The 21,744-nt window shown below is 54.6% G+C and overlaps 9 protein-coding genes across 9 annotated transcripts; 5 read left to right on the top strand and 4 right to left on the bottom strand.

Annotated features, from left to right (window-relative positions):
• Nucleotides 1–903: 903 nt before the first annotated feature.
• Nucleotides 904–3,331, bottom strand: KU80 (ATP-dependent DNA helicase II subunit 2; the record flags this gene model as incomplete). Its single annotated transcript, XM_049363563.1, has 5 exons — nucleotides 904–2,517; nucleotides 2,564–2,814; nucleotides 2,861–2,928; nucleotides 2,976–3,103; nucleotides 3,203–3,331. 5 exons carry the CDS (start codon nucleotides 3,329–3,331, stop codon nucleotides 904–906), a joined length of 2,190 nt encoding a protein of 729 aa, XP_049224228.1.
• Nucleotides 3,332–3,871: 540 nt separating this feature from the next.
• On the bottom strand, nucleotides 3,872–5,059 carry J4E78_002918 (uncharacterized protein; the record flags this gene model as incomplete). Its single annotated transcript, XM_049363562.1, has 3 exons — nucleotides 3,872–4,663; nucleotides 4,715–4,829; nucleotides 4,893–5,059. 3 exons carry the CDS (start codon nucleotides 5,057–5,059, stop codon nucleotides 3,872–3,874), a joined length of 1,074 nt encoding a protein of 357 aa, XP_049224227.1.
• A 453-nt stretch (nucleotides 5,060–5,512) lies between these two features.
• Nucleotides 5,513–6,439, bottom strand: J4E78_002917 (uncharacterized protein; the record flags this gene model as incomplete). The annotated part of the gene is made up of 2 exons (XM_049363561.1): nucleotides 5,513–6,280; nucleotides 6,338–6,439. The coding sequence occupies 2 exons, from the start codon at nucleotides 6,437–6,439 to the stop codon at nucleotides 5,513–5,515; spliced, it is 870 nt and encodes a 289-aa protein (XP_049224226.1).
• A 725-nt stretch (nucleotides 6,440–7,164) lies between these two features.
• Nucleotides 7,165–10,521, top strand: J4E78_002916 (uncharacterized protein; the record flags this gene model as incomplete). Its single annotated transcript, XM_049363560.1, has 1 exon — nucleotides 7,165–10,521. The coding sequence occupies one exon, from the start codon at nucleotides 7,165–7,167 to the stop codon at nucleotides 10,519–10,521; it is 3,357 nt and encodes a 1,118-aa protein (XP_049224225.1).
• Nucleotides 10,522–11,137: 616 nt separating this feature from the next.
• Nucleotides 11,138–11,518, top strand: PIN4 (Peptidyl-prolyl cis-trans isomerase pin4; the record flags this gene model as incomplete). The annotated part of the gene is made up of 1 exon (XM_049363559.1): nucleotides 11,138–11,518. One exon carries the CDS (start codon nucleotides 11,138–11,140, stop codon nucleotides 11,516–11,518), a length of 381 nt encoding a protein of 126 aa, XP_049224224.1.
• A 1,239-nt stretch (nucleotides 11,519–12,757) lies between these two features.
• Nucleotides 12,758–15,807, top strand: J4E78_002914 (uncharacterized protein; the record flags this gene model as incomplete). The annotated part of the gene is made up of 3 exons (XM_049363558.1): nucleotides 12,758–12,886; nucleotides 13,003–13,417; nucleotides 13,475–15,807. The coding sequence occupies 3 exons, from the start codon at nucleotides 12,758–12,760 to the stop codon at nucleotides 15,805–15,807; spliced, it is 2,877 nt and encodes a 958-aa protein (XP_049224223.1).
• A 504-nt stretch (nucleotides 15,808–16,311) lies between these two features.
• J4E78_002913 (uncharacterized protein) lies at nucleotides 16,312–17,664 on the top strand (the record flags this gene model as incomplete). Its single annotated transcript, XM_049363557.1, has 1 exon — nucleotides 16,312–17,664. The coding sequence occupies one exon, from the start codon at nucleotides 16,312–16,314 to the stop codon at nucleotides 17,662–17,664; it is 1,353 nt and encodes a 450-aa protein (XP_049224222.1).
• A 305-nt stretch (nucleotides 17,665–17,969) lies between these two features.
• Nucleotides 17,970–19,075, top strand: J4E78_002912 (uncharacterized protein; the record flags this gene model as incomplete). Its single annotated transcript, XM_049363556.1, has 4 exons — nucleotides 17,970–18,269; nucleotides 18,384–18,516; nucleotides 18,598–18,791; nucleotides 18,884–19,075. The coding sequence occupies 4 exons, from the start codon at nucleotides 17,970–17,972 to the stop codon at nucleotides 19,073–19,075; spliced, it is 819 nt and encodes a 272-aa protein (XP_049224221.1).
• A 580-nt stretch (nucleotides 19,076–19,655) lies between these two features.
• Nucleotides 19,656–21,104, bottom strand: J4E78_002911 (uncharacterized protein; the record flags this gene model as incomplete). Its single annotated transcript, XM_049363555.1, has 4 exons — nucleotides 19,656–19,874; nucleotides 19,940–20,289; nucleotides 20,373–20,949; nucleotides 21,099–21,104. 4 exons carry the CDS (start codon nucleotides 21,102–21,104, stop codon nucleotides 19,656–19,658), a joined length of 1,152 nt encoding a protein of 383 aa, XP_049224220.1.
• Between the last annotated feature and the right edge of the window lie 640 nt (nucleotides 21,105–21,744).

Here is a 21,744-nt window from a genome sequence, read left to right as displayed (position 1 = left end):
GAATGTCTGGCGATGCAGGTAAATATGAGTATTGCGGAGTTTGAGGATCCATGTTGGCAGTTGTTGGAGGCGTCAAAAATCGGATTGGCACATAGAGCGCTTGGCTGGATCATGTCTCAGTAGTTTGAGAGTCTGTAGTTGCATGTTTGAAAGAAGATAAGGGCCCGCACTGTGGAATAGGTATCCTAGATGGTTTTACAAAAGACCGGTCAGCATTTTCGGAATGGCCGCTCTGGCGTCGTAGCTGAGCTGCATCTTCCTAGGGCTGAGCTGTAACCGTCAGCTGGCAGGGGTTGCACACGTTAGAGGCTCATCATCTGATGTCAGTCGGTCCCCGGTGCTCGCACGGGAGTGTCGCAACAACAACGGCAGCCAGCCGCATCGCGCGACCGACTTATCAGGCCCTTGGCTGCGCCTGGTCTATTCGCGCGCGGAAACTACTACAGTGGCGACGGGTGACTTACACATTTGAAACGGTAAATGCTGCGGTTGAACATGACGAACGCTTGATGAGCGGTGTCGTGATGTCTGGTGCAGGAAAGCCATGGAAGGAGGCACGGAGGAAGCTCGGACGGAACAGGTGCGTTAGCCGAGAGTCATCCGCAACAAGACATGTACGCGCAGCAGCAAACAAAGTCACTACTACACGACACAAATACATTTGTGCATACAATCATGCTACAGTGATCTCGCTACATCCGAGAGGCAGTATTGTAGTACTGAACCATGGCTTTGACCAACGAAAAGAAGCGATTCGCTATCGCGTATGGTTCACATCACGAGCTCGCAACACGATAAATGGACTCGCTACAGGCGTTTGAATGTGGGATGATATCGCAAGCAGTCATTGAAACCTGTTCATCTATCTCAGGCCGCCTTGTGCATCTCAACAGTTCAGTCCCCTCAAATCTCGTAAAATCTCCTCGCTTCATCCTCAGTCACAGCGCTAGTGTGGCACCTATTCAAGTCCACAAGTCCATACTTGCTTCCCTTGATCTTCCACCACATATCGCGACGATTGCCGTTGAGCTTTCCACCAAGTATATCTTCCTTCAATTGCTTGATGAAGGGATTGTATATGTCTGGCTCCTCGAGCTCGATAAGCTCCTCGCGCATGACGCGAATGGCCTCAAGTGCCCGTCCATAAGCGTTATCGCCCACACTGTTGCTGATAAGGTTGCGAATCTCCTTTGCAACATCGTCCACGGCTTCTTGGATAGCCTCCATGTCGTCAGAAGCGGCCAGTGCTTGCTTGAACGAGGGTATGAGGTTGTTGGATTCGATCTTGACTCGCTTGGGATTGCCGAGGAGTGCGTCAACATCGAGACCGGAGAGGGGCTTGTCGCGATCTCCACGCTGGCGTTTCCCTCGACCTTTGACCTTTGGTGGGACTTTCTTGACATCTGCTGCTTCCATCAACCTCTTCAGTTGCTTTTCCGATGCGGCGAGGAGCTCTGCTGGTGGCGCGGAGTACTTCATTAGGATCTCGGGTGGATCAGGAATTGGCAGCGAAGGGTCGGGGTGCGTCGCTCGCCATTTTATCACATGCCCAATGCGGTGGACAAGGGGTGAAAACGTATCCTCTGGTTTCGCGTATTCCTCTGGGTTACCCTCTTCGTCGCGGCCAAATGTCGATAGATCCATTGCATCGACATAGTCGCTCATTGCGTCAAGGAGCTTGTCGGTAGGCAAGTCTCTATGCTCTGTGATAGTTTTGCCACTGACTGTGAGCTTTCGATCTAACGGTGGGAACTTGTACCGTCTCATGTCTTCCTCGAAAGGTAGCTCAACATCGACTAGAGCCTCCCACTCCAGCTCGATACGGGGAACAAGGAGCAGCAACACTGGAGGTTTGAGGTCTTTTGCCACCAGTCTTGCGATCGCATAGCAATCGGCTTCGTAGAGAGCGTGAATGAACGAAGATAGGGCGAGCTGTGCTTGGGTATTGGCCTTCTGCGGTACGATGAAGTTGGAGCGACCAATGGGAAGATAACGCTCGAACTCCTCCATCTTTACAAAGCCGACCAATTCTAGAGACTGTTGGGTTTCTAGTTTGACGACATTCATATCGGACTCTGAGATGTGCACTGCAGTTCTGCCGTATTCATAACCGCGCTCTAGCTCGTCAAGCTCAACAGGGTTCTTCAGACCAGGCTCATCAAGGTTGTCCACTTGGTAGACGCGCTGGTTGTGGACTGCTGCCAAATCGGGCATCGGCTGGTCTTCGCCCACGACAGTCGCCGATGACTGCCCCGATGCGCCCGGATCCGTTCGTACTGCGAACGTACTTGCTGTGGGCGGCTTCGATATCATGGTACATGGATATCGCTCGACGTCAATGGTAATGGTGGCCTCGTACTTGCTAGCATCTCCCAACGTAAGCGAGCCTCTGTAGCTCTGAACAGGGCGGGTTTCCTTGAGACGCGGTGTATGAAGTTGATCGACGGCTGTCGCAAGGGTGCCGAAGTTGCCATCGCAGTCATGTATAAAGCTTTTCAATATACCTTCGTTCTTTGCCTAGATTGGGTCAATCATTGTCCGCTATGGCGATCGTGTCACATACCTTTTCCCCGTTCTTGCCCTCCTCTTCATAACCCACATCTTCGTCATCAAAATCGAGGCCGAGCAACACGATCTCGAATGGAGCAGCCGGGTCCTTGATCTTCGCCGCCATCTCTTCGAGGTCGCTTGTGTCCATTTGACCGCGACCGTCAGTCACAATGATCACCCTGCGATCGTACTTCAATGGGTTGCCTTTGGCACCTTGTGTCGCATTGCCAATCATGTAAACAGCTACCGCAAGTGCGGAAAGCACTGTGACAGTTAGCGAGAAGTAAAACTAAAGATGCATGTTACTCACGGTCGCCGCTGTCTGTCTTGCTTGGTTTGAGCTGATCTTGCAGCATCCGAATGTCGCCGAGTAGATATCTCGCACCTGTTAGTACATACAACATAATTCGTGTCTGACAGCTTACTGCTTCAAATTTGAGAATACTTTTATGTTTTCGTATCCTTCCCCTTCTTCCATGTTGCCAGCAAGATCCGTTTCATCTGTCCGGCAGCCAATCACGCTCATCAGCGCGGTCTTCCTGCCTGACGCAACCTACATCTTGATTAATTCTCTTGTCAGACCATATTTGAGGGGAAATTAAAGCGTCCCGAGCATCGAACATACTAAATCTCCAAATGAACGTCGACTTACAGTAGTGGTAATCTTGTCCCACACATACTCCAATGCCCAATCCAGGTCTGTCTGATCGCGGCCATGTCTCTTTTCACCCATTGACCGCCCCAGATCTAGGATGTAGACTGTCGCCTCTTTACCAGCCATGATTGCGTTATAGTATGCTTCTTTTGCGCGCTTCGCGTGTGGTGACTAGCGTCGCGTGCCGCTAACTTTACGACGTCAAAACACTGGAGGCCGGATGGATGATGTGCTTTGGAAGTACTAGACGTGATGAATTGGAGGAGTGGCAATTAAAAGAAAGAGCGAAGGCATGAGGTGTTGTAGTCGTCGCATCAGACGGCACGGTGTAGCCTGTTGCGTTAGGCAAACGTGGCACGGACCATGCGCTGGAACGCGAGAACATGTGACGAGCTAGCCTCATGGAGCCCTGGAGGAAGGAAAGCAGCATGGTTCTGCTCATACGTTCACGGAACTCTTACAATGTTCATATAGAAGCTTTTACTGCGATACAATTTGAGCGGTAGTACAGCTGGTTCAATATAGTCTGCTTTTAATTGTGTTGTTGACAAGACATCAATACATGCAGATCCAAATGGCACATGCAGTAAAATGGATTCCTTAGAACGATTGGGTCTACATGCATCCACCAAACGATTCCATTCAGTCTCTTCCTGCATGTGGAGTCTATCCAAACCTCATAGTAAGAGCCTCAGGCTTACTCCCCATAACCTGTTCAATCTCCTCCAAATTCTCCTTGGTCAACTTGCGATAAACATCAACCGCCTTGACAGTCTGATAAATCTGCTCCGGCCGCGACGCACCCGTGATAGCACTCGATACATTCTTGTTGGACAGCACCCACGCCATGGACAGCGTCGCAACGTCAGTACCAAGTTTCTTCGCAACATCCATGAGCTTCTTGATCTTGCCTTGTTGCTCGTTCCACGCATCGCTGCCAACGCCTTTCATGACGGACTGGATGTATGGGTCGTCTGATACGCGGAGACGCGAATCTTCTGGCACGCCGTCGACGTATTTTCCTGTGAGGAGGCCGCCTTGAAGAGGGGAGAAGATGGTGAGACCGAGACCGCGGCGGGTGTAGAGGCCCGCGTCTTTGAATTCTTGGTCAACCTTCTGCGGGCGGAGCAGTGAGTAGCCGGGCTGTTCGACAATGGGACCGATGAGTCCGAGACGGTCGGCGACGGCCCATGCTTCTTCGATTTCAGAGGCGAGCCATTCGGACGTGCCCCAGTAGAAGGTTTTGCCTGTGTTGATGAGGTAGTTGAAGGCGCGTACTGTTTCTTCGATGGGTGTGTAGCGATCTGGGCGATGTGCGTAGAGGATGTCGACATAGCTTAGTTGTAGTCGTTCGAGCGAGGCTTCGGTTGCTTCGATAAGATGCTTTCGTGATAACCCAAGGTTATTGATCTTGTTGCGTGGCGAGGGGAGGGCGGAGTTGTGAGTACCCCAGTAGATCTACGCCAGTCAATACAGTTCATGGTCTAATCCCGCTCCAGCGTGTAATACCTTGGTGGAGACGACAATATCGTTCCTGTTCCACTTGAAGTGTTTGATCGCCCGACCCATGACCTTCTCCGACTCGCCCTTTGCGTATCCTTCAGCGCAATCGAAGAAGTTGATACTACAGATAAACAGATACAAAGTCAGTGTACATCACACATGTGTATCGTATACTTTGACTTACCCAGCATCAAATGCGGCTTTGAGACAAGCGAAAGTGTTATCATCGCCGACATGACCGCCATATGTGAGCCAACCACCAAGAGAAATGGCAGAGATCTGCAGTCCGCTCTTGCCCATGAAGCGGTACTCCATCTCGGGCAGATCCTTGGGTGCTTCGGATTGAGACATATTGCAATGTGGAAGCTTGAGGAATGGGTGCTCCACTGTCAAAAGGGAACAGGTTTGATTTATATTGCGATAGCATCATAGTCTCCAACTACCGTGTGTAAGCAAGCCACCAACGATACCGCACGATACAGTGCAGGACGATCTGCTGAATGTGGTTACTTGCTCTACATAACCATCCAAGGTGGGGCTACTCGCTGCAAGATACCCCGCACAGAGGGCACAAGGGCGTAGGCGGCGCGGGAAATACCAACTTCGTCCCGCCTGTCGTCATCACCACGGAAGACCACTTTAGGCGGTGGGAAGGAGTATTGGAGGGGTGTGCAGATAGCAGAGAAGACTGCGCTTACGGAAAATGAAAGCACGGGGTGATGGGACCGAGCATGTACGGCAGCATGCCGTGCAGACATTCTGGAAACCATCCACTGGCATGCCCTTTTCTACACGCAACACGCTTCACCAGATACCAGGAACCATTCTCTTCCGCGGACCTACCTTAGCGGCACCGAATTTCTCCACGTACCACTCCTTTGTTCCGATAGCCGTTACTCCTAGGTTTGTAGCGACAAATATAGTTGCGCAGACCAGTGTCCAATTGACCCAGCTGCCCTCAGGAGCTGCTATGAGCGACAATAGCGCGTAGATGACGACTTCGCAGGTATAGTGCGGGCAGAGTAGGTTCGGGAATACGGTATGCGAGGGAAGCTGGTAGCCGTTGCTCTCGGTGCGGAGGCGGTAGAGGTAGCTGTGGTAGGAGTGTTGCAGCATTTGCGCGGTGACAACCCCCGGTACCAATGCCCAGTTGCCGGCGGCATTGCTAGGTGTCTCAACCCAGACGGCCATGTTTATCGTGATGTAGAAGAGAAGTCCTAGTACCCAATGGGCGAACCACATCCGGCTCTTGCTCGTCGAAGTGTATGCGTACGACTCAAGCATGCGTCGCAGGCCCTGAAGCAGCAGGAGCGCCCAGACAATCTGCTGCTGCCTGCCAGCTTCCCACACGTGCAATCTCCATGCCCAGAACAGCGAACAGAGCACAGATGTGATGTAGAAATGGGTGAAGTAGTTGTGGGGCACTTGTAGCGACGCAGCGTAGTCGAGTGTACGAGTGAGAACCGACTGCTGCTGAGCGGGTGGCTCCTTCCTCCCGCTCACGCCGGTGACACGGGAGCCATAAGCAAGAAAGCGCGAGCGCAGGGCAGGAACAGCCTGAATGACGAGGATCTAGTAAGCCGGAGTGGTTAGTGAGGTTGCATGTGGAGGTGAATGGTGCCGCGATACAAGAAGAGACGCAGCGAGGTAGAAGATGCGCAGCAGAGCCACGGGGTGCAGGTCCTCGACGCGGCAGCCTATAGCTGAGAGCGAACGCGATAGCGAGGCCATGTCGGGAGTATTGAAAAGTGAACGCGTAGGGGGCTGTGACGGCAGAATGATGAAGCCCTGACTGGTGCTGACCGCTTATTCGACGGGCGAGTCACGTGTCGCCAAAGCCAATCTCTCCGTGGTTCTCGCGACCAAACAATCTGGCCCGCAGGAGATGATGAGGGCTAAATAACGCGGCAAAGGCCGAGTTAGCGGCGGTTTGGAACCTTGGGAGTCCTGTTTCGGCTGGGATGGCGAGCCACGAGGAACACGGGACCAGCAGCTCGCAGTGCTCCCTGTGAGTGGAAGAGGCCGACTGACAGACAGCGAGCCACGCAGCAGCAAACGTCACGGCCACACGGCGCGGTAATCGTGATGTCGCGTCGCCTGTTGTTGTTCGTTCACGATAGACGATGGCTTGATAGCAGCACAAAGGCGAGTGCAGGGTTGCCTTGACGATCCATGCCCCCCATGGCTGGCGCAGGCCGGTGAATGGTGGAGCGCTGCCTGCTACTCGCAAGCCTCTCAGCTCTTCTCCGTGTCGCTCCTCCTCCACTACACCTCACAACGCGCCTTCATCACCCACCCCCGACCGCGCCGTCCATCGCAGCCCGTCGAGCAGCCCAGCGCCCTGTTGTTGTTGCCGCCCGCGCCCACCCTCCTGCAGAGGCCTCCGTTGTGCTCCTTCCGTCCCTTGCTCTGCAAGCCAGCATGAGGCAGGAACTCGAGTGTCCTGTCCCAGCGTAATGACCAGTAATGCCGATCCGGTCTTAAACGCACCCTCTGCCCCCAAGTCCTTCCACCACGACCGCCCGCACAGCCCGCCGTCGCCTCGCCCGGCACCCAAGACGGCCGCGTTTCCGTCCCAACATGCTCACGATGAAGACCAGGACGCTGAAGGCGAGTCCGAGGCCGAGACGGTCGTCCTGTCACGGGACGAGCACCCCGAAGAAAACAAGATGATCAAGACAGAGCGCGTCGAAGACGACGACGATGATGCATCGCGGCTGCGCTCCATCAAGGAAGAGTCACGGGCGCATTCAGCCCAGCCCAACGGCCGCCGTCGGTCGAGCAACGGCAATCACGTCAAGGTCAATGGCGCCAAACACGCCTCGGAGCGCGATGCGAAGAGCCCCGTTCCTACTTCACCCAGCAGCCGCACGGCCTCGCGAAACACCAAGGACACCAGTCCAAACGACTCGGCCAAATCGCCAGCCCGATCCGCCCTCTCTCCCACACAAGCTACTACTCGCGGCCGCAGCGCGTCGACTGTCGAGAACCGCAAGCGCAAGCAGCGCGATCCATCCTTCCCCAAGGCTTTCGAGCCACCGCGACAAAAAGCTAGGACCGAGGGCTTGAAGGACGCGCGCCCGCCCCATTCGCCTGGCACGCCAGGTTTTGGCCGCCCACACAAGCGTTCGCAGTCAACACAATCCGCCGTCACGGGTATCGCAGGCCGCAAGCGCCGCGAGGTGACCAATCTCGCTCTGTCGACAGAAGAGCATTGGTCAGGATCGAGTTCAGATCACTCAACATCACCGCAGCCCACGTCTGCGCCGCACCTCCAACACGCCCGGGTGAAGCGCTCCACCAACCGTGCGCTGACCTCGCCTGCACGTACCATGCCCCAACGGAAGGTCGACAGATTTGGCGCAACGCGTCTTGCTCGAGAAAGCGAAAGAGGCGATCTGGATGCAGTCAAGGAAGCCTTCGAAGACGCGCCCGACGAACTGAATCAGCCCGACTATGCCGGTATCGCTCCGTTACAAAAAGCCTCGCTGCACGGTTGGGCGCCTGTCGTTCGATACCTGATCAGCAAAGGCTGCCGAACAGACTGTGAAAGCCACGATCGAGACACTCCTCTTATCGATGCGGTAGAGAACTCGCACCTGGATGTCGTCAAACTGCTGCTCAACGAGGGCCAGGTCAATCCACATCACTCCAACAAGAAAGGTCAGCGTGCGATTGATGTGCTGGACCCGGAAGATGATGACGCAGAGGAGATTGAGAAGGAGCTTAGAGAGGCGATGAGAAGACGGGCAGACACGTCCAACAACGACCCCGAACGCACCCAGAAGCAGGCCAAGACCGCATCGCGATTATTGTACAACGAGTTCAACGTGGAAACATTGATCGAGAAGGCTGGCGATGGCGACATCCTTGCAGTAGGAGAGCTGATCAACAGTAACATCAAACCGAATATCACCTGTGGCGTTGCGGCAGCAAGAGGTGGACACTACGACATTCTCAGTATCCTTCTGGCGAGTGGTCTCAAGGCTGATCCCGACCCGTCCAAGCATCCAGAAACGCCCATGACAGTTGCCATCGGACGAGGATACCTCAAGATCATACAACTGCTTCTCGAGCAAGACAACTTCAATCCCACTCGCCGGAACAAAGACAACAAGACGTACTATGAGATTTCTGAGGAACGGCACGGTCCCAAGTGGGAAGAAGAGAGGGATATGCTGAAGCGCGCCTGCGAGGAATACCAAACGACACACCGGAGCCCGCGGAGAGTCAAGAAAGAAGCTCCAAACGCCACGGCGAACCGCATGAAGAGAAAGACATCGCCGCGAAGAGAACGGTCGTCTTCCCCACGTCCTAATGCAAAACGCGCACAGCTGGTAAAGTCGACGACAGAGCCTGCTGCACCACAAAAGTCTCGACGACTCATGTCAGGAAAGGAAAAGGCTACCAGAGAAGACCAAAGAAGGAAGCGCGTTGTGGACGACGATTCATCAGAAGAGGAGAGTGAAGAAGACGTACGACCGCCCATCCGGAAGGTCAAGCAGCGTTCTTACAGCGAAGGGGAAGAAGCGAAGCCTGTCAAGAAGGTGGTGAAAGCGCGATCAGACGATAATGAATCCAAACGACCGGACCGAGCACACTCAGACGAGAGCGACGAGGACCATGGTACTAAGCAGCCAGTCAAGATTCGGACAAAACCAGGCAGACCACTCAGCGCCAAACCGACACCCGAGATCGACTCTCCGGACGAACGCAAGGTTGTCAAGAACAAGATCAAATACAAGACCGTTGAAGACAAGATTAGGAAAAGAAAGATGTCGGATGCATCAACAGACGATGTCAGCGTGAAGAGGACGCCCACAGCATCTGCCAAATCTACGCCCGTACCGCCTGAAAGGATAGCAACTCCAGAAGTTGAGCGCGCACGTCGTCAAGAGGAACACAAGCTACAGGCAGAAGCGAAACGCAAAGCCGCCGAAGTTGCAGCTGAGGCCGAGGCGAAGCAGAAGGAAGCAGAGGAGGCGGCTCGCAAAGCTGAAGAGATCGAGCAAGCGAAGAAGAAGGCCGAAGCGGAAGCAGAGACACAGCGTCAAGCAGCAGAAGCAGAAGCAGCACGAATACGAGAGGAACAAGAAACTCAACGCCGAGCAGACCAGGAAGCGAAACGCCAGAAGGATCTGCTCGAACGTCAAGACCGGATATCCAGGCTCCCCCGAGCTTTGAGACGCGCCTGCGAATTAGGCACCAATCGACCGCTTCATTTCGCAGGAGAGCAACTTGGTGTATCTGCCATTTTCCTACCGTTGTTCTTGGCAAATGCTGAGGACCTCGGTGACTCGCAAGCCATCCCAAATCGGAAGTACATCTGTTCGTTCCAGGCTGTCGGCATACTTGGTCTTCCCGAGCTAGATCTAGCGCATCTCGACGCTCCTTACTCTGAATGGTCTCGCATTCCCGTGAGCCGCGCACAACGAGATGCCATACTTCGCCAATATGATATCGCGCTGTTAGCCCAGGACACCCGATTTCCAATGGAAGGCTCGCCAGAGTTTGACTATGCCAAGATCCAGGACAGCATCAAGGAGGCCAAGCATCAGTTCTCTGCTATGGAGGGCCTGTACTGGGTGGAAGAGTCGCTGCTTTACGCCGAAGTCGAGAAGATCGAAACCCTACGGCCACTGCTCTGCCATATGCGCTCCGATTGCAAAAGAAGACGTATCCATCTAGTCGACAGCAGTGACGAGGAGCCAGAGAAGAAGCCGAAACCCAAGAAGAGCTTCATGGACATGGTACGCGAGCACAACGGCATCAATGGCACAGCGCCTCGCGCAATCGTCAACGGCAATGGATGAAGTAGCTAGGATATCGGAGCCCTGATTGTATACTTATTCGGATGAGAACCATGCCACATTGCCGCGCCGTGCCGTACTATGTTGTACGAGGAATAAGAGCGCCTGGGGAAGCTACAGGAAACTACGCCTGTCAATATATTATGTAGTCCAGCTCCGCAGCGAGCAACTGGCCTGGGGGTATAGCGAGCTCAGCAACTCCATGAATGAGGATTGATGTGCACAATCATGAGATAAATTCAAACCATTGACGAAGGAACTGTATAATCTTATCCGCTGCATCATGCTTTCGCTCTCGTATCGTGCCAGGTTAATCCTTGTTGCCTCAGGCTTCACCCCACTTCGGTGCATCTGGCCGCCCCAGTGGACCCGCATCAGAGCTCCAAGCTCCGGTACACTTTCACGAATCCAAGTTCCTCACGCGCATAACTTTACTATACCGCGAATACCTCGAGGTGATAGGTCTGAAACTCCAACCTACCAACTACCGATCTCAGCCTCCGAACCAAGCCAATACCCGTCTACATTGCGACCTTGCCAGCCGTAATAGCCGCATCCGCGAATCCTCCGTCCAATACACGCTCGCCTCTACAGTCCACTACATACCTCTCACAGCACAATGGCACCCAAAAACAAAGGCAAAGGCCAAGCCAAAGACGACAGCGGTAGCAAATCCGAAGGTGGCGGCGGAGGAAAAGGCAAACTGAAGCCCGCAACCTCGATAAACGTGCGACACATCCTCTGCGAAAAGCACTCGAAAAAGGAAGAGGCTCTCGAGAAGCTGCGCAACGGCGCGAAATTCGACGAGGTAGCCAGGGACATGAGTGAGGATAAGGCGCGTCAAGGGGGCAGTCTGGGCTGGAAGGTTAGAGGGAGTCTCATGCAGGATTTTGAGAAGGTGGCGTATGAGTTGGAGCCGAGTACGACGGCGAGTCCGAAGATTGGGGAGGTTAAGACGAGCGAGGGGTATCATATTGTTATGGTTGAGGGGAGGAAGTGAGGGGGATGGCGATGTGAAGTCAGAATTGGTGTCGAGAGGTCATGGATATGCTGGGCAGGCATGTGGAGGTTTATACTTGATACCCCAAAAATGAGAAACGATTCGATATTGCCAGGCCTATGGAACTCAATCCTAGGGTGAGCTCAGGGAAACACGAACGGCTTAGTTGGTGCTCAGGCTTTATTGCAAAATAACTGTACCTATTCGCTGGCACTTTTGAAGAATGCCTTCCGATCAGAGACGTTTTCATCTTTTATGCAACAACCGTCTGCATCCTACGAACCTCTTCTTGGCTTTCCATGCAATTGCCGAATGCAAGTGTTATCCCAGGCAATACTCGCTATGCAAACAACTGCACAAGCCAAGTTGTGTTGGTACTTTCGCCTCATTCCACGATCCTCGCAACGGCCATTCTTCGCCGCGAATTGGAGCGGGTGCACACAAAGAATAGTGGGAATGCGGCATCGTCATATTTATACTTGAGGTACTTGCGGTGTAATCTTCCATCGCGAAACCGTCAAGTGAGGCGAGACAAGACATGTCGGTGGCTCTCGGCCACCGTCAAGCAGCTCGGGAGCGCTGCGCTAGCGCCCTCTTTATCGCAGTGAAACCGCTATCTCGGTGATCAGCTGGTGCACGGGAGCGCTCCAGTATCACGTGCGGCTGAACCATGGCGTCATCATCTCGAGCAATAGCCTCTTTGGAGGCAGTCATTGAGTGGGTAAAGGCAATAGTAATCGGGCGAATTCTTGCGGCTCCTCACGGCTGACGACGTGTCTGGAAGCCTTGTGTGGTAGCGAACCACTCGGCCACTCGAAGTACAAGAATCAGCCGATCCGGAGCTCAAACACGAGGAAAAGCATCAAGAAGTGCCTTGACACATAATTGAGTTGGCCGTCGGACCATCAGTTCATAAGAAAAGTGATCCCAGGCGCCAATATCAGCCTTTCGCCCTCTGCGACGCGAGCACTGGCAATCCGGTGTACCTGCGATAGAGTTGGCGCGCCCCCGGCGTCCACTAACGCTGCACTGACCCCACTCACTAGGCAGCTACTACCTACACCTCCAGCTCCGCCGCCGTCTCACCTGCTCCACCTCCGCCATCAACTCTCCATCCACCACCTCGACAGCGACAACTCTCTAGTTGCTGCACCTCTTTGTCTCAATACAGCGGCGGCCAGCTAGCTGCAGTCGCTCTGACTATTACTCCTCCCCCATCGCCAGCCTCACTCGCCCATCATGGCGGCGACTAACAACGTCCCCGTGACTCTGGACACGCCCATCGTTGTCAAGGTCCTGTTCCGCGGCCAGACGAAGAAGTTCAAGCTGCCGCTGAAGGATCTCGGAGCTCACGTGTTGCCCGACAAGGTTCGTGACTTTCTATAACCCGAGGTTGTCACGTCTAGGCGATCGGATCGGCCGCCCGGACGTAACGATCAAACACGCTCGGGAATTACGATGCTGACTTGATATGTGATTTCTAGCTCCGAAGTGTTCTTCAGCTTGAAGCCGGCGAGCAGGTCGTCTTTGAGCGCTATTCCGACTCAGCCGCCTCATATGTCACCCTTGACGCGGACAAGCCCCAGGTCTACAAGACGCTCTTCCGCGCCGCAAAGGCAAAGCTCAAGTTGCGTCTGAGGGCCACCATCCCCGGCGAAGAGCCCGTGGCTGCGCCCGCACCTACACCCGCGCCAAACCATGTGGTCCGACACTACCAGCCCACTGCCCACCCCGTCAGCACCGAGACTCTCACTCCAATGGGCGGCGCTCCCGTCTCTCCCGTCATTGCCCGCTCCCCAGAAATCAAGCCCACCGAGAGCACCAGCCCTGTATCGCCACCAACGACAGTAGATGCTGACGGCGAGGCTCCCGTACCGCAGGCCTTCACCGCTCGTCAGAGTAAGCAACAGTTTCACATGTCCATGTCGCACGATCATCGGCTAATGCAGTGTACAGGCTTCTTCAACAACCTCGCAACTGCGAACTACAACTCCGGTCTCGCATTCCGCCCTAAGCCGAGCAACGCCTGCACTTCGTGGGTCGTATACTGCAACAACTGCAACGAGCCCATGGAGGACGAGCACTTCCACTGCAGTGTATGCGACGGTGGTGATTACGATCTCTGCCCGGCCTGCGTAGACAACGGCATCCACTGCCCCGGAAGCGGCCACTGGATGGTCAAGCGTTTCGTCAAGAACGGCAGCGTCGTCAACAGCACCACTCAGCGCATCGCACCCAAGGTCAAGGCGGAGACCGAGGAGCCCCAACAACAGGAGATTCCAGGTGCCTTTACCGATGAGAAGCAGTCCGTGACATATGAGGAGGAGCCAACCCGCACCTGCAACTGCTGCGTCAAGGTCCTCCCCGAGAAGGAATTCGTTACCTGCGTTCCTTGCGAAGACTACGACCTCTGCCTCCCTTGCCATGTTAGCAACAAGCACGGTCACCACCCTGGCCACACCTTCAAGCCCGCCACGTCCGAGACTGTCCTGCCCACCCTGGCCGATTTCTTGTGCAATTCTGGCAGGAACGTCCGTCACAACGCCGTCTGCGATGGCTGCGACAAGTTTATCTACGGTGTCCGCCACAAGTGCTTGAACTGCCCAGACTGGGACTACTGCTCCGACTGCCTCAAGAACGCCAAGTTCATCCACCCGCGTCATCGCTTTGTACCCATCTACGAGCCATTGGCTGAGCCTCTGAACAGCGCAAACCGCCACTACGGCATCTACTGTGACGGTCCTCTCTGCAAGGATAAGGAGAATCTGTCGTACATTGACGGCGTCCGCTACAAGTGCGCTGTTTGCCACGATACCGACTTCTGCCAGAACTGCGAGGCCCACCCCAGCAACAAGCACAACCACACTCACCCGCTCATCAAGTTCCAGACTCCTGTGCGCAGCGTTAGCGTTACTACACTCAACGACGACAAGCAGCGCAAGTCTATGGCTAGACTCGGCGACCGCATGTGCGATAGGCGATCCACCTCAACCGAGACTGCCCCAGTCGCTCCTTCCACCAATGCGGCGACCCAGGTCCAGACCATTGTCGACGTAAAGCCCTCGGCCGAGCCCCAGGCCAAGAAGGAGAAGATTGCTATTCGTGATCTCCTCGTCGACTCTGTTGAGCCGGTGCAAGAGAAGCCTGCCGTGCCCGTCCAGGTCAAGGCGCCAGTCAAGACTGAGGCTATTCCCATCCCTAGGTCAGAGACTGCCACCGAAGGCCTCGACGCGCACTTCATCCGGGACACCATCATTGATGGCTCCAAGATCTGTGCTGGTCACCAGTTCGTTCAGGTCTGGACTCTTCGCAACCCTGGCCCCAACGCTTGGCCACGAGGCTGCAGCGTCCGACACGTTGGTGGTGACAACATGCTCAACATCGACAACACCCGTCCTCTGAGCCACGTTGAGCTTGCTGAAGCTAGCGAGAGCAACGTGCTCGGCCACACTGTCGAGGCCGGCGAGGAAGCCCAGTTCCGTGTTCTCATGAAGGCACCCCAGCGCGAGGGCACTGCCATCTCTTACTGGCGCCTGAAGACCCCCGAGGGTATGCCCTTCGGCCATCGCCTCTGGTGTGACATTGCAGTCGTTGCCGTGCCCTCGCCTGTCGCAGCTCAGCCAGCTATCCCCATGCCAGTCCAGGTTCCTACTCCCGCATCCGGCTCAGCTACCACGTTCGAGGTGGCTCCTAGGTCGAACCCTCTGTACGACCGCCTCCTACAGGCCAGGGCTGAGCGCATGAAGCAAATGCAACACACTCAGCAACAACAACTGCAGAAGATGAAGGATGCACACCACTCTCTGCAGCAACAGCTGGATCAGCAGAAGATGGAGCGTGTTCAGCGTGTACGCAAGGCCGCCATGGAGCGTCTCATGGAGGGCCGCCGCAAGGTGCACGAGGAGGCGAACCGTCGCAAGGAACACGAGGCTGCCCTTGCTACTATCAAGCAGGAGCCTGTTGCTTCTCCCAAGGAGGAGGTCAAGGTCGAAGAGCCAGTTGCCGAACTCCCAGTCGAGGAGAAGCAGTCTGCATCTGAGCCCATCGCTTCCGGCATGATCTTCCCTCAGCTTGACAAGGAGTCTCCCGAGTCCAGCACTTACGAGTCATCTACCACAGCTCAGCCCGCCTCTCCATCTGAGAAGAGCACCGTTGCACGCACTGTCACCGTGGCTTCAGATGACGAGTTCTTCGAGGATGCTGAGAGTGTCGCCCTTATGTCCGACGATGGCTTCATGACCGATGAGGAGTACGACATCCTCGATGCCAGCGACGAAGAGATGCAGTAGGTGGTGTCATAGGCGTCAGCGAAAGCTGCCATATTTCGTGAGCACAAAGGTAGGCAAAGTGTTCCTGGTTGGTGTCTAAAGCGTTCAAATTTCTGGGTACTGGGGGCGTCAAAAGGAATGGACTGGGAGATATCGCGATCACACAACATTCCCTAAACAGAGAAGGCGCTGGAGCGCGCTTCGCTACACCTCGACGGGACATGTGAGTAGGGTGCTTCATTGCCTCTGGCTCGGTTACGGCTCTCCTACTTGGCTCAATTTGATCTTTCCTTTCATGTCTTCTATATGTGTAGTAAATCAATGGTAGTTTTCTTGAATACCTCTCTCGCAACACTGTGACGCATGCGAAGCCCGATTAAAGCGCAACTCATGTACTGGATCTTGGCCGTGTGCAGGCGGAGCGTGACTAAGCCAGGGTCTTCTAGCGCGGCTATGCTAGCGAAAAGTGCCCCAGAAAAAAGTTCGAGCCGCAAAGTATCGATACGCAACACCACCCACGCTACAATGTCGTCAGATACAGAGATGTCCTCGGCGGAAGAGATTGCCGTTGTCTCCAAGAAGGAGCGTCGCGACAAGAAGGAGAAAAAGGACAAAAAGGAAAAGAAAGAGAAGAAGCGCGCGAGGGCCGAGTCGAAGGCTGAAGCTGCAGAGTCCGACAGCGACGACGCAGCCGAGACACCAGCAAAGAAGCGCAAGCGCGAAGCATTGCCCGAAGAACTCGAGATCGATGTCAACCTCCCCGAACCTGCCTCCAAGAAAGCCGCTCGTAAAGCAAAGAAAGCAAAGCTGAACCCTACACCCGCCGCCGACGCAGACGGAGAAGCATCGGTCGCGAAGACGGATGGGAAGACGGACGCAAATTCAGCTGAAGACAGGGAGAATGCCGCGAAGCGCTCGGAATACGGTGTATGGATCGGCAACCTGCCATGGTCTGCCACGAAGGAGTCGCTACGAAAGTTCTTGACCGACAATACTGAAATCCCCGACGACCAAATTACACGCATTCACATGCCCCCTCCCACGAGGCCACCGCCCCCGAGTTGGACTACAAAGCCAATGAACAAGGGTTTCGCATACGTCGACTTCTCTACTGAGCTGTCGATGTACTCGGCGATTGCCTTGACGGAGATGAAGATGGACAACCGCGCGCTGCTGATCAAGAATGCAAAGAGCTTCGACGGGCGGCCAGACAAGCCCAAGACTGAAGAAACTCAGGATAACGGACGTGGAGCCAAGGATGCGAAACCGAAGAACCCTCCCAACAAGCGCGTGTTCGTCGGAAACCTCTCCTTCGACGTTACCCAGGACGATCTCAAGAACCACTACGCACCATGCGGAAGAATTGATAACATACACATGGCAACGTTTGAAGATTCTGGCAAATGCAAGGGCTTTGCCTGGGTCACTTTCAGGGATGTGGAAGCTGCAACAGCAGCGGTTAAGGGTTTTGTTTTCAAAGACCCGTCGGCGTTCAAGAACAAGAAGGACAGGGACGAGAGTGATAGCGAGGTCGACACCAGCAAACCCGTCAAGCAAAGGAAATGGCTAGTCAACAAGCTCATGGGGAGAGAATTGCGTCGTGAGTTCGCTGAAGACAATCATACGAGGTACCACAAGCGATTTGGCCATGAGAAGGAGGGTGCGGATGGAGAGAATGCAGGTCGCGAGAGGGGCTTTGGCAGGGGAGGAGGAGGCCAAAGAGGAGGCAGGCAAGACTTTGGAGAGAGCAATGGCGGACGGGGTGGCAAGCGAAAGGTTGACCCGAGGAATATCAAGAGTGGTGCTGCTCATATGAGTACTCAAAGGGCGAGTCAAGCGATTGTTGAGTCGCAGGGCAAGAAGACTACTTTTGATTAAGCATAGATACTGTAGTTGGAAAGGAATATTCAGGGCGCAGTTTGAGCAAGAGCAGGTCGTGGTCCACCGCACGTTCCTGCTGCGCATTGCGAGACGGGCAGGTGGTTGGCGCATGGCTGCAACTATCATCACACGCTTCTCCATCCTCTCTTCGTTCCTCAAAACAATCCCAATACTATTGTTACGCCCTGAAAGCGACTCGTCTTGATCAACATATCTACAACGTCCTCACCATATATTTTTGTTTCTCCTATTTCACCCCAACCTCTAGAACACTCACCCACATACCTCCTTTCACCACCAAAATGTCAAACCTAAAACGCATATCCATCCTCCCCAATCCCACCTGCGAACGCGCAGGCCTAAAATCCTACGCCTCCCTCCTCCGCAAATACGACTTCGCGCCCACCACCGAAGGGCCCTTCCAAGTCCTCGACGTCGCCACCAAATCCGTAAAGAACCTGTTTAAACCCGCGGCTAAGAAGGAAACCAAACCGGTTCTGCGCAAGATTGAAGAGGAAGGCAAACCGGGCGAGGTCAAAGCGGAAGATCAGCAGAATGATGCGTTGTATATCTGCCCTGTGGAGATTGGAACGCCGCCGCAGGTGATGAATTTGCATTTTGATACTGGGAGCAGTGATCTTTGGGTACCGTTATTTGTTCCACTTGGCTATGGTTGGGTGACGATAGACTGATACACTTTGTGATTGTAGGTATAGTCTACCCTGCTCGATCCTGCGACGAAGAAGGCGGCGGTGAATGGAAAGACGAAACATAACGTCTTTGATGCAAAGGCTAGTGAGACGTTCAAGAAGGTTGAGGGTGCGAGTTGGAGGATCAGGTATGGGGATGGTGAGTTCGCTCTCTTCCTTTACCTTGTCCATTCATCCAGTCTTACCACACAATGACCTCTCCGCTGATTACATTATACAGGCTCCACGGCCTCCGGCATCGTCGGCACAGACAACGTGACCCTCGGCGGCCTATGCATCGAGAACCAAGCGATTGAACTCGCCAACAAACTCAGTCCGCAGTTTACCTCCGGCGCAGGAGACGGGTTGTTGGGTCTAGGATTCGGACATATCAATACTGTCAAGCCGAAGAAAGTGGCTACGCCTGTTGAATCGGTCTGTCCTCTTCCCTATGTTTGCCAACACTCCTTCTTTCTTTCCGTCATTCTTCATTTCTGAGCTTTGGCACCGTTAACACTCTTATATAGATGATATCCCAATCCGACATCCCCTCCTCCAGCGAACTCTTCACCTGCTACCTCGGCTCCTGGCGCGACACCTCGGACCTCGACGCCGGAGAATCCTTCTACACATTCGGCTACATCGACGACACCGTCCTATCCCGCTGCGGCGTCTCAGAACCACACTACGTCCCCATCGACTCCTCGCGCGGGTTCTAGCAGTTCCCCTCGCCCACCGCCGTGCTAAACGGCGAGACGATCCAACGACCACCTGGAAACACGGCGATTGCAGACACAGGAACTACACTGGCGCTGCTGGATGATGCGTTGTGTGAGAAGATATACAGTACCATCCCTGGTGCGGTGTTTGGTAAAGCGCACCAGGGGTGGGTTTCCCCCCTAGGGACTAAAGTCGCGGATTTACCTACGTTAGCATTAGCGGTCGGCGACAAGGTGTTTGAAGTCCAGAAGGAAGATTTTGGGTTCGCGAAATGTGGGGGTGGGATGCAGTATGGTGGGATTCAGTCGAGGGGCAAGAGCGAGTTTGATATTCTGGGCGATACGTGGTTGAAGGGGGTTTATGCCGTGTTTGATCAGGGGAGGAAGAGGTTTGGGGTTGTGCAGAGGGTGGAGGGGGTGCAGAATTTGGAGGCGCCGAAGTAAAGGGGTGGGTTGGGGGGGTTTGTTTAGTCCTGTGGCTTTAGATTGTAGGAGATGGTAGGTAGGTGGTATCAACTGTTCTGATTCGTGACTGAACTCGAATATCCCATATCATCATACATCGTGTTTGACATGCGACCTACGGCGCAGCAGCATTCGCAGCCAACCACTGCCCAAACGCCGCTGCATTCCTCGTCTGCATGAAGACAGTGCCCGGTCCAGTGAACTTGCATACAAGGCCCTCACCCGCCGTCATGTTACTGATGATACCACCACTAGCAACACGCTCGAGGACGTATTTGCAGTTCCATGCAACGAGGTGACCGTTGTCGATGATGTATTTCTCGTTAGCAGCGAGCTAGAAGAGTCGCTCGCGTTAGCACTCGGTCAATCTGGCATGGAGATGGATGAATGGAAACTTACATCCTTCCTGATAATCGCGCCAAAACTCGTCACCCAAAGCACACCCGTCCCACTAATCTTATACACGAACAGTCCCTCACCACTGAACATGGCTTTACCAATTCCCTGACTCTTATACTCCGTCACAATACCCTGTGTGCATGCCAGAAACGCGTCGCGGCCCACCGACCATGTCTCCTTTCCCCCGAGCTTGATGATTGTGATGTCGCCGATGGAAGGAGGGGCGAGAAGAAGTTCACCGGGACCCGTGTATGTGGATTTGGACATGTCGCCGCCCATGAGGGCTTTCTTGAGGGAGAACTTCAGGTTGCCTTTTAGCGTCATGGTGTGGGACATTGCTATCATGGCGCCTGGGAGTTGTATCAGTCTTTCGTTTCTTGCATCTTTCACTCCCTATAGTAGCGAAGTACGGATCTTGTATTGGAAGACTTACCAGGCTTAGCAGTAAAAGGACATCCAATGGCTAACTGCACGGTGAGAATGGAGTTCGTGTCCCTGTGGCTCACGCGGTAGCTTCCTCCATTGAAAGTCCCCACGTCGTCTGCTGAAGCACTAGCGGGTGATGTGTGTGCTGCCGCACCCGCGCCCACGTATTGCGGTTGCTGAGGTATGCTCTGCTGGCTCATCTGCGACTGGTGGCCCATGCCTGGATGACCAGTCTTCTCGGCGGGGTACCCTGACGGTGTCGCACTCGGGCTTCCACCAGGGAATCCACCAAAGCCGGGGCTCATCGGTTGCTGTGGCTGTTGTTGTGGCGGCTGTTGCTGCTGCTGCTGCGGGAAAGGCGGGGGCGGCGATTGCGCTTGGCCTGGGGGCGGGAAGTGCTGTTGTTCGGGGGGCGGCGCATATTGCTGTTGCTCAGGAGGCGGCGCATAGTGTTGTTGTGGAGCGGCATTTCCACCTGGCGGAGGTGGATAGTGTTGTTGCTGCTGTTGGTGTGCGGGAGGGGATGTGGGTGGTGGAGGGTAGGACTGGCCGCCTGGCGGAGGCGCATAGTACTGCTGCTGGCCCTGTTGGTCTGGTATATGTTAGGAGACTGTTCAGGAGGAGCGGTGTTGTAGTGTGGAAGGCTGGAGAAGGAGCGTTCGGTATATGACGGGACGAATGTAGATGGTGTAGATGTACCTGGCGGTGCTACTTCTCGTCAGTTTATCTTCACATACATTGCGCCATGCGACTCACGAGGGTAGTAGTTTCCGCCCGGTGGCGGAGTTCCCTGGTATCCTGACATATTCAAGCTTGCGATCCTAAGGCGACGAGTTGACGCGACTGCAGTTGGGTCTCAGAGAACAAGGTAAGGGGATGTTAGCAGCAACCACGCGCAATGTAGGAGAGAGGAGAGGAGCGGAGAAGGGATTAGATTAGTCTACGGAAGCATCAGCACCATAAGCAGTATAGACGTTTTAACCGCGCGCCCCGTTGGTGTCTCCTTGGTCAAGCTGCTCAGCCTCCAGCGCGCAGCTGCTGGCTAGCGGGGTCTCTCGAGCCGCCGAATCAGCGCCCCGCTTCCCTCGCTCTGGCCTACGCGCCAAGCCTGTGCCACGGGTGAGTAAGAGAATAGCATAAAGTCGTTCATGCGTGTGCAGCTATTTTGGACCAAGACATTCGAGCTGGGCAGAAACAAACATGTTCGCATGTCCTCATGATGCAGGGGAGCTTCGGGAGGCACCGTAGCTATCAGGGTCCACTTGCGACCAACTTAAGCGCCCACCATATCTCACATGCTAGTCTGCGTCTTATTCCCCAGCGCGTATATTAGCTATCACATATTACGCACGTACTGAGAAAGTTCTCTCCTACGTCTA

Source organism: Alternaria triticimaculans (assembly GCF_023758025.1).
Source record: "Alternaria triticimaculans strain BMP 0046 chromosome Unknown scaffold_3, whole genome shotgun sequence".
Lineage (NCBI taxonomy): Eukaryota > Fungi > Ascomycota > Dothideomycetes > Pleosporales > Pleosporaceae > Alternaria > Alternaria triticimaculans.
This window is presented reverse-complemented; position numbering and strand designations above follow the sequence as displayed.